At 40.0% G+C, this 14,062-nt stretch overlaps 1 protein-coding gene across 2 annotated transcripts in view; it reads right to left on the bottom strand.

The window, feature by feature from the left end:
• Window positions 1–224: 224 nt before the first annotated feature.
• Window positions 225–14,062, bottom strand: part of EIF3H (eukaryotic translation initiation factor 3 subunit H) — a 120,354-nt gene continuing 106,516 nt past the window's right edge. For both annotated transcript variants that reach the window (XM_073330287.1, XM_073330286.2), the window contains 3 exons: window positions 5,279–5,399; window positions 3,418–3,550; window positions 225–503 (listed from right to left, as the gene is read on the bottom strand). In XM_073330287.1, the coding sequence (XP_073186388.1) occupies window positions 406–503; window positions 3,418–3,550; window positions 5,279–5,399 (352 nt within the window). In that variant the 3' untranslated portion in view covers window positions 225–405. The remainder of the gene's footprint in view (window positions 504–3,417; window positions 3,551–5,278; window positions 5,400–14,062) is intronic.

The following is a 14,062-nucleotide window of genomic DNA, read 5'->3' as shown; positions in this document are numbered from 1 at the left end:
GCTAAGATTTCTCTTGCAAAGTTAACTCAGCCATGTTGCTCATAGGAGGTATTTTTTATTCCTAGTTTCCAAGTTAAATACATGTATTATTGTTTGGTACAAATGAATGTAGTAGGACATGCAACATGAGTTAATTAACACTGAGTGTTAAGCAAACCTTGAGGGAACACCATGGAAAATTCCAGTCTAATCTGGCCAACAAATAAGGAAATGCCAAACAAAAGTGTTAAAATTTGCTTTTATTTTTCTTTAGACGAGAATTCTAGGCAAACCGGTGTGCCTTGGTTTCACAAAATATTTTTCCAATACACAAACAATGGTTTTAAAAGTGTTGTCAGAAGTATAAACTGAGAGTCAGGCCATCTCCTTTTGATGGAGATTATATCAAATACCAGATTTTTCTCTTTAGTTATTGTACTCTTGAAGAGCCTGCGCCATGAAGAGTTTGCCCAGGTTCTGTGCAGTAAACTCCTTGATATTCTGGCAATAGTTATTAATTTGACCTGTCAACAGGAAAAAACAAAAAACTCTGATTATAATTTAAAATTTAAACAGCATTTGTTATTAAAACATACCATTTCTAGAAGGTAGAACAGCATCCTGCACAATTTGACTGCTCCTATGCTTAGAGATTTGAAGGAGTCTTTAAATACGCAAATAGAGTTTGAAAGAACAGGAAATAAATAAGCAGAATGGATAAGTTAGTATGCATTAAAATGAATCATCACTTCTGTAAGCAGAATCCAATTTTAATTCCAAAAAAGTTGCATCACATGCAACTTCTGAAAAGGCAGCTGAACGATATAAAGGATAAACAATTCATGGTGCTGTGTGGGATGCTTAACCACATCAATTAACTGTTTGAATTTAGAAGCCCCAAAAACACCGCAAGGCTAAACTTCAGTTTAATTCTTACTCATTCGCTGTCCCAGTTAAAAAAGAATCATCATACGTATTCCACTATTAGTTTGAAAACTTTCCCATCTGACGTTTAATTGGCCACGTTTTCACCAAATATTTCACTTGATTAGCAATTTCAAAAATCCTTAGGCTACGAAGACTTGTCAGTGCTATACAGATCAAACATCTCCATAAAACCATTTTTATACAAGTGCTTCTACAAGTTATTTATCCCGTTTGTCAGGAATAGCAAACCAAAGCCAGTTTAATCAAAATTAAGACTGTTTAGCAGACCAATAAACTTTCAATTTAATGCTCTATTTAGAAGTTTTTAAATGACTCAGACGCAAAACAGTTACGTTTTATTCTTTATCTCCAAACTTAACTCCATATGAATTGAAGAAGTGGATGCTTTCAGTTCTTCCCCAACTATGCTAAAGAGAACAAATGGAGAAAGTGTTTTGGCTGAAGGCTATTTTTGCTTTGGAGTATAATTGTTTTCACTTTCCCTTCTCGTAGAAGACTGAGCCATAACCCACCATCATAAAAGCAAGCACACTCACTTTCTCTATCACATTGCATAAAACGTTAGCATGGATTTTTCAAGTAGCATTGTGCTGCTAAGATTCATTATCCAAGACAAATTGTACCAAAACAACACTCAGAATTCTGAGACCTCAGAAGGATTAATAAACCAGGACACTTATTGTTTTAAAGCTATACTATAAAAGTGACTCACCAAAGCTTGTTTTTTCCCTCATTTGAATTGTTTCAAGCAACAAGGCTAAGGCCAATTCTTTTAATTTTGTATTTGTGTGATTGGTTAGTTGCTCATTCCTTCCACTGCACCAGACTACACAGGGCTTTATTTTAATTCTCTCTCTCGCTCTCTGTATATGGTGTGTGTAAAAATCTTCCAAATTACTTCAAATGGCATGAGAATTCAAAATATTAGGGAGCTAATATATCTGAGTGCCTTTCAAGTGAATGTTATCCAATTAGTGGCAACAGTCAACTGGCTCAACAAGCAGAAGAAACTCAAATATAATCCTCATCCTAATATTAAGCAATTCTCTTTCTTGTCACGTCTCCCATCCTAGGATTCTTTGGGGGTTGGGGCACCGGGGGGAGGGGGGGGCCTTGGGTTCTATGTTTCTGCTCCTGGCTGCATCTCTGGTATCTGTCTTGTACGTCCTACCAAGGACAGGAAACGGGAGACGAGCTGGAGTCAGGTGCGGCAATCAGTGGCTGCACAAGAGGAGAGGCTGAACATGTAGGAGAAGCCCATGCTCTGTTTCCACTCACCACTTCTTTCACTGGGAGAGAAAATGAAACTGTTCTTCACCTAGAGCTCCACTGGCCAGATTTAATTCTCCCAGCCGTGAGAGAACTAGATCTGAAGAGGAGATGAAACTGCACGATCCCCACATCCACAAAAATTTAAAGCTCTCCCCTACAAACTAGCTTTAGATCTCTATTTCAGTTTAATACTGTGGTTACCTTTAAACTTAGGCTACACAATTTTTCATCAGCATTTGTTATATTCCTTAGGTATTTCCCTAGAGAGACTAAGCAAAGGGAAACAGAGCAAACATGGAGATATCACATGACATCATATGTAAAGTAAAAGCAGGATATTAAAGGTTTCCGAGTAGCAGTCGTGTTAGTCTGTATCCGCAAAAAGAACAGGAGGACTTGTGGCACCTTAGAGACTAACCAATTTATTAGAGCATAAGCTTTCGTGAGCTACAGCCCACTTCATTGGATGCACAGAATGGAACATATAGTAAGATATATATATATTATCTAGTATCAGCAGGAGAAAAAAACTTTTGTAGTGATAATCAAGATGGCCCACTTAGACAGTTGACAAGAAGGCGTGAGGATACTTAACTTAAGGAAATAGATTAAATATGCGTAATGACTCAGCCACCACCCAATCTCTATTCAAACCCAAGTTAATGGTATCTAGTTTGCATATTAATTCAAACTCAGCAGTTTCTCATTGGAGTCTGTTTTTGAAACTTTTCTGTTGCAAAATTGCCACCCTTAGATCTTTTACTGAGTGGCCAGAGAGGTTGAAGTGTTCTCCTACCAGTTTTTGAATGTTATGATTCCTCATGTCAGATTTGTGTCCATTTATTCTTTGCGTAGAGACTGTCCGGTTTGGCCAATGTACAAAGCAGAGGGGCATTGCTGGCACATATCACATTGGTAGATGTGCAGGTGAACGAGCCTCTGATATTGTGGCTGATGTGATTAGGCCCTATGATGGTGTCCCCTGAATGGATATGTGGACAGAGTTGGCACTGGGCTTTGTTGCAAAGGATAGGTTCCTGGGTTAGTGTTTTTGTTGTGTGGTTGCTAGTAAGTATTTGCTTTCGGTTGGCGGGCTCTCTATAAGCGAGGACTGGTCTGTCTCCCAAGATCTGAGAGAGGATATTTTTCAGGATATTAAAGGGTAACAACTGTATTTTCCTGTGGCTATGAAGTGAGAAAGATCTCCAGAACCATTACCTGCAATAAGCAGTGAATCCATTCTGGCAGGGGGTTGTGGAGGTTTGAACAGTTTGCTCATGTCCTCTTCAGGAAGCGGAGGCTCTCCTCGACTCTGTCGCTGTAAGTTTTCTTGCTGACGTCTCTGCTGGTACTGGAAACAATGCAACAAACAAAGATTGTGGTAGGATTCTTAACACAAGTATAGCTGACTAAAGGGAAGCTTCTCAAGTGAAGCCAAAAAAGGAATTAAAGGAGTTACTTCACCCATATGTGGATTTTATTTAATAAAACCTACCCAATCCCCCAAAAGTACAAACCAAAATTAACTACACTCAGAATGCCTCTATATATAAATAGGGGTTTTATTAAAAAATATGTTTAACTTTACTTTTGAGTTGGGACTTTTGTAAGCAGAAAGATGTACTGTAACATTCTGTATTGGAAGGAGGTTAAAATCCATTTTTACTGAAGCTAAGTCAGCAGTATATTTGATAGAAAGATCAGCAGGGTGCAAAAGACCCAATTTTCTCAAACAGTCAAATGAGTGGCTAGAATTTAAGTGTGTACAAGAAGCCAATTACCTTAAGTAATTTTGCAGCAGATAAAAATAAATACATACAAATTTAGAAATTCCTAAGTCCTACATCAACACAATGTTGTTGCTGTATGGCAGGAGGAAAAAGACCCCTTAATAACATTCTCTTCAGCTGAAGAGTGAAAACCACAAATTAATGATACAGAGTTGGTTAAAACAAGTTATTGTCCATCAGTACATCTCAAGCTTTATTAGTTCTTTTATGCATTACAAGTGCTTGGGTATGTTGCCACTTAGAAGTCATTACTGTATGGGCCACTAGAAGGAAGAATTAAAGTAATTTGACTGGTTTATCAAAGAAGGTGTTTACAGTTTGTTCTTATAGTTCTTCCCTTTTCAATTCTATTTTTACAATATTTTTAAATTAAGTGAAGCAAGACCACTTTTCAGCCATTAGCTGAATATTTATGTTTTTACAAAATGTTACATTTATGTTTAAAGAGATATAAATATTTTAGAAGCCATTTAACATATTTTGTGTGGTACCATACATATAAAAATGAATGTTGGGATTAGCTAGATATATGCAGATAGTAAAGGCATAAACTTTAATCTGCATCTTGCTCACTTAAACTCATAGCAAATGTATTTAAATATGAAGGCCAAAAGTCACACATGATATCTTAATCATCAGTTTGATACATCAGCGCAGAGGTAGCTGAATGCATTTCAGTATGCTATCAGGTACGAAATGTTGTCAATCAACAATTTTTCAGCAGCAATGACAAATGTGGTCTTCAGGCCACAGTAATAAAGAAAAGGTTAAACATTCATATATCTGCATGTGAGGGAGTTACATTACATTGCACCATCCACTTCTCAGCAGCTGGGTTCTTGTTTCTTATCAAAATTGCTTTCTCTTAATCACAATTGCTCCGTTTTATAAATGAAGTACAGACTGCTAACTACACTGCAGTGATCCACTACTAAAGCAATTAAAGTCAGTAAAGAAATGAGGTGCAACACCCTGGAACCTACTTCACTTGGATTTTCCAAATAAATGCTTCTTTGCATTATTCACATAACCTTGGCAATACAAAGTGAAAACAGAGTTTGTCATCTGATGTTACCATCTCTCTGTTCTAAGTAGGCAGATGTTTGTGGCAAAGCGTTTCAAATAATGCACAGAAAGTTAGCTTTCTGAACAAACCTCTATATGTAGCAGCTGACATGCAGTGAGCTTCTAATCTGTAGTTTGAATGGTATTAAATGTAGCCTTATACGATGCTTCACCCTCATTTTGTGGGGAAAAAAGCTTTGATTCAGCTTCTCTCAGCTACCAACCTGGTGTTTCTGCTGCTGCTGCTTGCTTGTGTTCCTCAGGTAAGTGTTGTATTTAACTATATCCTGGCTCATTTCATCCACTCTGTCCATCAGTAATTGCAGGCTCTTTCCCAAGTGATTACTGAAATACAAGCATAATTTCTTACTGGTAAACCATAAAAATATTTTGAAATTCAAATGCATTACAAAAGTCACTTGACCACTGTTCTTGCCCAATAGTACAGCTAGTTAGTTTCCTTCTATAACTTCAAAGTAACATGGTACGCAATTATTGAAAACCATTTATTGTTTAAGGACAATTCTACTAGAATGTCTGCCACTTACCACCCAATGTATTTCAATGTTTTTCTTTAAAAAAAGAAAACTGGAGAGAGGAAGTTACTGCTAGTGAAAGTCCAGGCCCAGTATTACCACGTATCTATCTAGGTATTTATTTGGCTTCCATCATCATAATATCTAAGCATCCATGGTCATAGCTTTCTGTACATCTATACTTAGCAGCTAACAGGGAGCTTCAGGGGTAGTAGTGGTTTCAGTCAGGTAGAGTGTGCAACCAGAAAGAAGATGTGGGAAGACTCCCTCACTTAGCTCCGTAAAGCCACTTCCTAACCTCAATCACCTGCAATCCAGGCCAAATGTATCCAAAAACAGAGTGACAGATTTGTGATGTGCACCCCTAAACAGTTTCAATACAAGGGCTATGTTCCAAATGTTTAGTTTAAAGTCACTGTTAGCCCTATGCAATCTTCTTGGGTCTCTTGATGGATCAGTTAAATATTCTTCAAGGCTTCATAAAATTAACTAGGCTACCACGCCACACTTGGAAGTTTTGAAGACATCACTTGCCCTTTAGTCATTGACAGACGGAGTTGCTTCCAGTCAGGCCAATTCAACATTCCCATCCTGCAGGCCATATAGAAGCAGCAAGGCTGGGTGGGTCCAATTTACGTTGTATGATCAGCAAGCTTGTCCAGACAAATGCAGTCTGTTTAACAATTTTTATTACCACTTTTTTTTTTTTTTTTTAGCAATTTATGTTCAGTATTTTACAGGACAAGATGGTTTTCACCCAAGAGCTCAGAAGGAACTCAAATATGAAATTGCAGAACTGTAATTTGAAACCTATTGCTGAAACAAAACTCTGTACCAGATAACTGGAAGGCAGCTCATGTAACAATAGTTTTTAAAAAGGGCTCCAGAGGTGATCCTGGCAATTACAGGACAGTATGCCTAACTTCATTGCTGGGCAAACTGGTAGAAACTATGGTAAAGAACAGAATGATCAGACGCATAGATGAATATAACATATTGGGGGAAGAGTCAACATGGCTTTTGTAAAGGGAAATCATGCCTCACCCATGTATTAGAATTCTTTGAAGGTGTCAACAAGCATGTGGATAAGCATGACCCAGTTGACAGAGTACTTGGATTTCCAGAAAGCCTAGACACAGGTCTCTCACCAACTCTTAAGGAAACTAAGTAGTCATGGGATAACAGGGAAGATTCTCTCATGGATCAGTAACTAGCTAAAAAGACAGAAAAACCAAAGCATAAGTGGTCAGTTTTTCACAATGGAGAGAGGTAAACAGCAGGATCCCCCAAGGATATGTACTTGGACCTGTGCTGTTCAACATACTCAAATGATCTGGATAATTTCAAGATAGTTAAGTCCAAAGCAGACTACAAAGATTTACAGGAAGATCTCACAAAACTGGGTCACTGGGCAACAAAGTGACAGATGAAATTCAACCTTGACAGGTCAAAGTAATGCACATTGGAAAAAATAAGCTCAATTACACATATATTATGCGTAGTTCTCAATTAGGTGTTACTATTCAAGAAAGACTGAGGAGTCATTGTGGACAGTTCTCTGAAAAGTTCAACTCAATGTACAGCAGTGGTCAACAAGGTTAATAGAATGTTAGGAACTATTAGGAAAGGGATAAAAAAATGTAGAAAATATAATACCACTGTGTAAATACATGGTGCATCCACACCATGTATTTAATATCGTGTCCATTTCTGTTCACCCCATCTCAAAAAGCAGAATTGGAAAGGTTCAGAAAAGGGCAATGAAGGTGATCAAGGGTATGCAACGGCTTCCATATGAGGAGATACTAAAAATATTAAGGCTGTTCAGATGAGGAAAAGGGCGATATGACAGATGTCTTTAAAATCATGAATGTTGTGGAAAAAGTGAATACAGAAGTGATATTTAATTTTCCCCACAATACAAAAAACAGAGGTCACCGGATTAAATTAATAGGCAGCAGGTTTAATACCAACAAGAGGAAGCACTTTTTCACACAACACAAAGTTAACTTATAGAACTCATTGCCATGGGATGTTGTGATGGCCAAACATATACCTGGATTCAAAGGACTAGATAAGTTCATGGAGGATAGGTCCATCAATGGCTATTAGCCAAGATGGTCAGCGATGCAACCCCATGCTCTGGGTGTCCCTGAACCTCTGACTGCCAGAAGCCAGGAGGGGAAGACTAGGGTAGATCTCTCCAAAACTGCTGTGTTCTGTGTACTCCCTGTGAAGCTCTGGCACTGGCCATTGTTGGAGACAAGATACTAGCTAGATGGACCAGTATAGTTATACTTATGTTCTTGAGCAAATTAACTTTTTTCACAATACTATACCAGTATAGTATTTATGGTAACAGAATTCATACCAAATAGGAGTGTGGGGGAAGCGATATTGTTGCTCTGTATTTTACCTCTTTGACTGATTGGAAGCAGGGCTTGCTGGCTTCAGAGTTCAGAGTAACAGCCGTGTTAGTCTGTATTCGCAAAAAGAAAAGGAGTACTTGTGGCACCTTAGAGACTAACCAATTTATCTGAGCATAAGCTTTTGTGAGCTACAGCTCACTTCATCAGATGCATACTGTGGAAACTGCAGAAGACATTATATACACAGAGACCATGAAACAATACCTCTTCCCACCCCACTCTCCTGCTGGTAATAGCTTATCTAAGGTAATCACTCTCCTTACAATGTGTATGATAATCAAGTTGGGCCATTTCCAGCACAAATCCAGGTTTTCTCACCCTCCACGCCCCCAGGCACAAACTCACTCTCCTGCTGGTAATAGCCCATCCAAAGTGACCACTCTCTTTACAATGTGTATGATAATCAAGGTGGGCCATTTCCAGCACAAATCCAGGTTTTCTCACCCCCCCCCCAAAAAAAACACACACAAACTCACTCTCCTGCTGGTAATAGCTTATCCAAAGTGACCACTCTCCCTATAATGTGCATGATAATCACGATGGGCCATTTCCAGCACAAATCCAGGTTTTCCCACCCCCCCACCCCCATACACACACAAACTCACTCTCCTGCTGGTAATAGCTCATCCAAAGTGACCACTCTCCCTACAATGTGCATGATAATCAAGGTGGGCCATTTCCAGCACAAATCCAGGTTTTCTCACCACCCCACCCCACCACACACACACAAACTCACTCTCCTGCTGGTAATAGCTCATCCAAAGTGACCACTCTCCCTACAATGTGCATGATAATCAAGGTGGGCCATTTCCAGCACAAATCCAGGTTTTCTCACCACCCCACCCCACCCCGCCACACACACACAAACTCACTCTCCTGCTGGTAATAGCTCATCCAAACTGACCACTCTCCTTACAATGTGTATGATAATCAAGGTGGGCCATTTCCGCATAAATCCAAGTTTAACCAGAACGTCTGAAGGGGGGAAGGGGGGGCGGAGGAAAAAACAAGGGGAAATAGGCTACCTTGCAAAATGACTTAGTCACTCCCAGTCTCTATTTAAGCCTAAATTAATTATGTTTATGTGACCATTGTTTATTAGCACTGTAGTGTCCAGGAAGTGGATCTCTTGTGTGGACTGGACCAGGCTGAGGTGGATGGTGGGATGGAAATTATTGAAATCATGGTGGAATTCCTCAAGGGCTTCTTTTCCATGGGTCCAGATGATAAAGATGTCATCAATATAGCGCAAGTAGAGTAGGGGCGTTAGGGGACGAGAGCTGAGGAAGCGTTGTTCTAAATCAGCCATAAAAATGTTGGCATACTGTGGGGCCATGCGGGTACCCATAGCAGTGCCGCTGATCTGAAGGTATACATTGTCCCCAAATGGTCACATAAACACCACCCTATACCGGAAACCTACTGACCGCTATTCCTACCTACATGCCTCCAGCTTTCACCCTGACCACACCACACGATCCATCGTCTACAGCCAAGCTCTGCGATACTACCGCATTTGCTCCAACCCCTCAGACAGAGACAAACACCTACAAGATCTCTATCAAGCATTCTTACAACAACACCACCACCACCCACCTGCGGAAGTGAAGAAAACAGATTGATAGAGCCAGAAGAGTTCCCAGAAGTCACCTACTACAGGACAGGCCTAACAAAGGCCACTAGCAGTCACCTTCAGCCCCCAACTAAAACCACTCCAACGCATTATTAAGGATCTACAACCTATCTTAAAGGATGACCCAACACTCTCACAAATCTTGGGAGACAGGCCAGTCCTTGCCTACAGACAGCCCCCCAACCTGAAGCAAATGCTCACCAGCAACCACATATCAGACAACAGAACCACTAACCCAGGAACCTATCCTTGCAACAAAGCCCGTTGCCAACTGTGCCCACATATCTATTCAGGGGACACCATCACAGGGCCTAATCACATCAGCCACACTATCAGAGGCTCGTTCACCTGCACATCCACCAATGTGATATATGCCATCATGTGCCAGCAATGCCCCTCTGCCATGTACATTGGTCAAACTGGACAGTCTCTACGCAAAAGAATAAATGGACACAAATCAGATGTCAAGAATTATAACATTCATAAACCAGTCGGAGAACACTTCAATCTCTCTGGTCACGCAATCACAGACATGAAGGTCGCTATCTTACAACAAAAAAACTTCAAATCCAGACTCCAGCGAGAAACTGCTGAATTGGAATTCATTTGCAAATTGGATACTATTAATTTAGGCTTAAATAGAGACTGGGAGAGGCTAAGTCATTATGCAAGGTAGCCTATTTCCCCTTGTTTTTTCCTACCCCCCCCTCCCCCCTTCAGACGTTCTGGTTAAACTTGGATTTATGCTGGAAATGGCCCACCTTGATTATCATACACATTGTAAGGAGAGCGGTCAGTTTGGATGAGCTATTACCAGCAGGAGAGTGAGTTTTTGTGTGTATGGGGGTGGGGGGGTGGGAAAACCTGGATTTGTGCTGGAAATGGCCCACCGTGATTATCATGCACATTGTAGGGAGAGTGGTCACTTTGGATAAGCTATTACCAGCAGGAGAGTGAGTTTGTGTGTGTGGTTTTTGGAAAAAAAAAAAGGGGGGGGGTGAGAAAACCTGGATTTGTGCTGGAAATGGCCCAACGTGATTATCATACACATTGTAAAGAGAGTGGTCACTTTGGATGGGCTATTACCAGCAGGAGAGTGGGGTGGGAGGAGGTATTGTTTCATGCTCTCTGTGTATATAATGTCTTCTGCAGTTTCCACAGTATGCATCCGATGAAGTGAGCTGTAGCTCACAAAAGCTTATGCTCAGATAAATTGGTTAGTCTCTAAGGTGCCACAAGTACTCCTTTTCTTTTGGCTTCAGAGTGAGCAGCGCTCATCCATACTTGGCTTCAGGCCAGTTAGTCACACAGACTCAGTTCTTCTTTTCTCTACTGAAACACATTACCAGCAGTTTTTAGTTAGCCACCCTGTTTTGTGTACTTATACATTAGAATCATATAACCACTACTCCTCTAGACTGTCCATATGATTATTTCCCTCCATCTTTTACAATGCATTCTCTCCATACCCTTCACCTGTCTAAAGGTTCTTTATGTGCTGTATTCCAACTGGAAACAACTAGCAGATACGATAGTGGCATAAATCTAAGGGAATAGTATATAGTTTAACCCCGCACCCCTCCCCACATACAAACGTAGCCTTCAAAAGTGAAAATTGCTCCTGCAAAAGCTAGGAAATAGAGTTACAGCTTAAAGCAGCTTGTGCACCAAGCACAGCATGGTATATGCTGAGAAAGTAGCTAAGGGAGCTCATCATTGTCTTTAAGTATTGGACCTGCTATTTGACAATTCACTCTAAGCAGAGTCTCCTGTTCATTCAGCTGAGAACCTCATCATTAGTTTTACCCCACTATTTATTTTCTACTCAAGTTTTAAAACCTCTTGGGGGGAGGGGGAGGAGGGGGAAGAGGGAATAAAAGCTTCAACTACACAGCAGCAAGAAAGGTGTCCCTATAATTATTTTTGAACTTCCTGCTTTGTTTTTTGTTTTGGGGCTTGTTTTTTTAGCATTTTAACTGTATGATATTAGAACTGTGGAATACTGCCATGACCATGGGTGTGTGTATTTTCCGTTTTTTACAGAGTTTATATTACCCAGAGTGTTTGCACTGGGTATTATCAGAAGCAAGTGCCTATGTGTACATGCACACTAATGGCCTTGTAGGGCATGTGGGTATCACAAATACATAATTATTTTACAGATAGTGTCCACATGAAATATAGCTAGTTACAGAGAATGATTTTATGTGAATCTCTCTGGGGCCAGTTCAGTTTAGCAGAATACTGAAACAGGGAGTTATTGTTAGAAGTTGTAGTAATATGGTGTTTGCTTTCACTGCCGGGGAAACTAAAAGCTGAAAACCGATAACTTAAACAGATGTGAACGGAGACATGAAGTGATAAGTATGCTCCAACTACAGGACCAACTTTTCCAGTTCTCTCACACATCTTATGCCAATTCTTGCTCCTACCGCCTTTAAAAAAATAAAGGGCCAACAGAAACTATTTCGGAGAGTGTAAATGGACACAGACCTGCTTCATAGATGTGTGTGTATGAAACAAATGAAATAAAAGCTTGTTGTACAAAGCCTGACAGGAATCCATATTTAATAAAATACGAACATAATACTTGGTAAAACAAAATTAGTGAAATTGTTTTAGTCACCCTCTACAACAAAAGAATGTATGGCCCCATGTCACTCAGCTGGTATGGTGCAGTAAATCCATACAGGTAAAGGGGAGTTTATTAAACACCTAAAACTTATTTGTCAGGTCCAAATGCCAGGCAAAGGAGACATATCATCTAAGGAAAGACATCTGTGGAAGAGGCTCACTTTTGCATAAAAATTTAGGCTTCTGCAGAGTTTCAATCTCTGCAGAGAAAATTTAGTAATAAAGACACTTATTTAGAAGATGCTATTCCCTTCCATAGGAGCTATAACAATACATTGCATTCAGGTCTACATATAAGATGATATCTCACTGAATGGATTGCCCAATTCATTTTTTCCCCTTCAAATAAAGATCAGGGACAAAGTAGCAAGAGTGTGTATAAGAAAAATTGTGTGGCAGCTGCACTGTTTGGGAAGGGCCAACCAGCCTCTCTGCAGCCACTCTTCCTCCTTCTCCCCGTAAGAAACTATGTCCCCTTCTGCCACAACGTGCCCCTCTTCCTGTGGTGGGATAGCTCTGTGTGACCAAGATGGTGATAGAAAACCCTGTTACTTTGATTTAGGAGTTGGAGGTGCTGAGAGAGCACTTTTACATGCCGATGTGGGAACAGGCTTTAAAAAGGGCATAGGACTAGGAGTCAGGAGACTTGAGTTGTATATTCTCAGTTCTGTGCCTCTCAACAACAAACTTACACACTCTCTGCCTTAGTTTCCCCATCTGTAAAATGGGGATTGTCATAATTACCTTGATCTATACAGCACACTGAGATCTATTAATGAGAAATACTACATGGAAAGGCTAATATTGTTTTTGAGAACCAAGTAACTCATGTCATTTATACAAAAATATTGAGACTGATACTTGAAAACTATGTCTGCCAAGTAGATGTTACTACAGTAAGTATTCAGCGCATTATGAAAAAATTAGTTTAAGACAAACTGAAAAAAAATGATCCACTGTGAGTTTAGACCTCAAAATGGCTTTTTGAATTTATACTTGGTCATCAAGTGACTGTACAAGAGATGGTAAGAAGAAAGGGAAAACTGCTTGTAATTATTTCTCTCAAGATGTGAAATACCACTGACAGGATTTTAACCCCAAGTCTCAGCCCTCTATCACAAGCCTGGAAGAACTCCCCATGCTTGTGTCTCTCACCAACAGAAGTTGGTCCAATAAAAGATATTACCTCACCCACCTTGTCTCTCTACACTCTTTAAGGCATTTTGGCTCTTAGGATATCAGGAGACTGACAGAGTGCGAGCCAAATCTCCCTACTTGCTGTTGTGTGCCATCCTGAGCTTAACTGCTGCTCCTATAATGTTCTAGCCGGTTCATATTTCACGCCAGGCAAAGCTTTCAAGAAATAATCCAGTCAATATGTGCCTCAAAAGTAAAGGCGGTATCAAGATGTGAAGTCAAAACCACCTCAAAAAGATATACCTCCGAACTCAGAGACAGTGGGTGGATGAGCAAGACATAATCCTGATGAAATAAGGTCTCCAAAGAAGCAGAATGACAAGTAAGCAAGTTTTCCTGATCTGAAGATGCCAACTACCAAGATCATCAATCCAGAAGAGTAAGCAAGCTTGAGGGATCCCTCAAAAAGTGAGTAAAGCTGTAACAGGCAGCAACTTTAAGGTTAATACCATAACGGCAGCAACGTGAACAGGGATGGCTTTTAGATATACATATAAAATTAGAAGAAGATATATATATATTTTTTATAAAGGATGTCAATGTGTTTTGCATTTGTCAGGAACAGGAGTTACAGCGAGC

This window comes from Lepidochelys kempii, chromosome 2 (genome assembly GCF_965140285.1).
Source record: "Lepidochelys kempii isolate rLepKem1 chromosome 2, rLepKem1.hap1, whole genome shotgun sequence".
NCBI lineage: Eukaryota > Metazoa > Chordata > Testudines > Cheloniidae > Lepidochelys > Lepidochelys kempii.
Note: the sequence above shows the minus strand (reverse complement) of the source record. Positions and strands in the feature narration are given on the sequence as shown.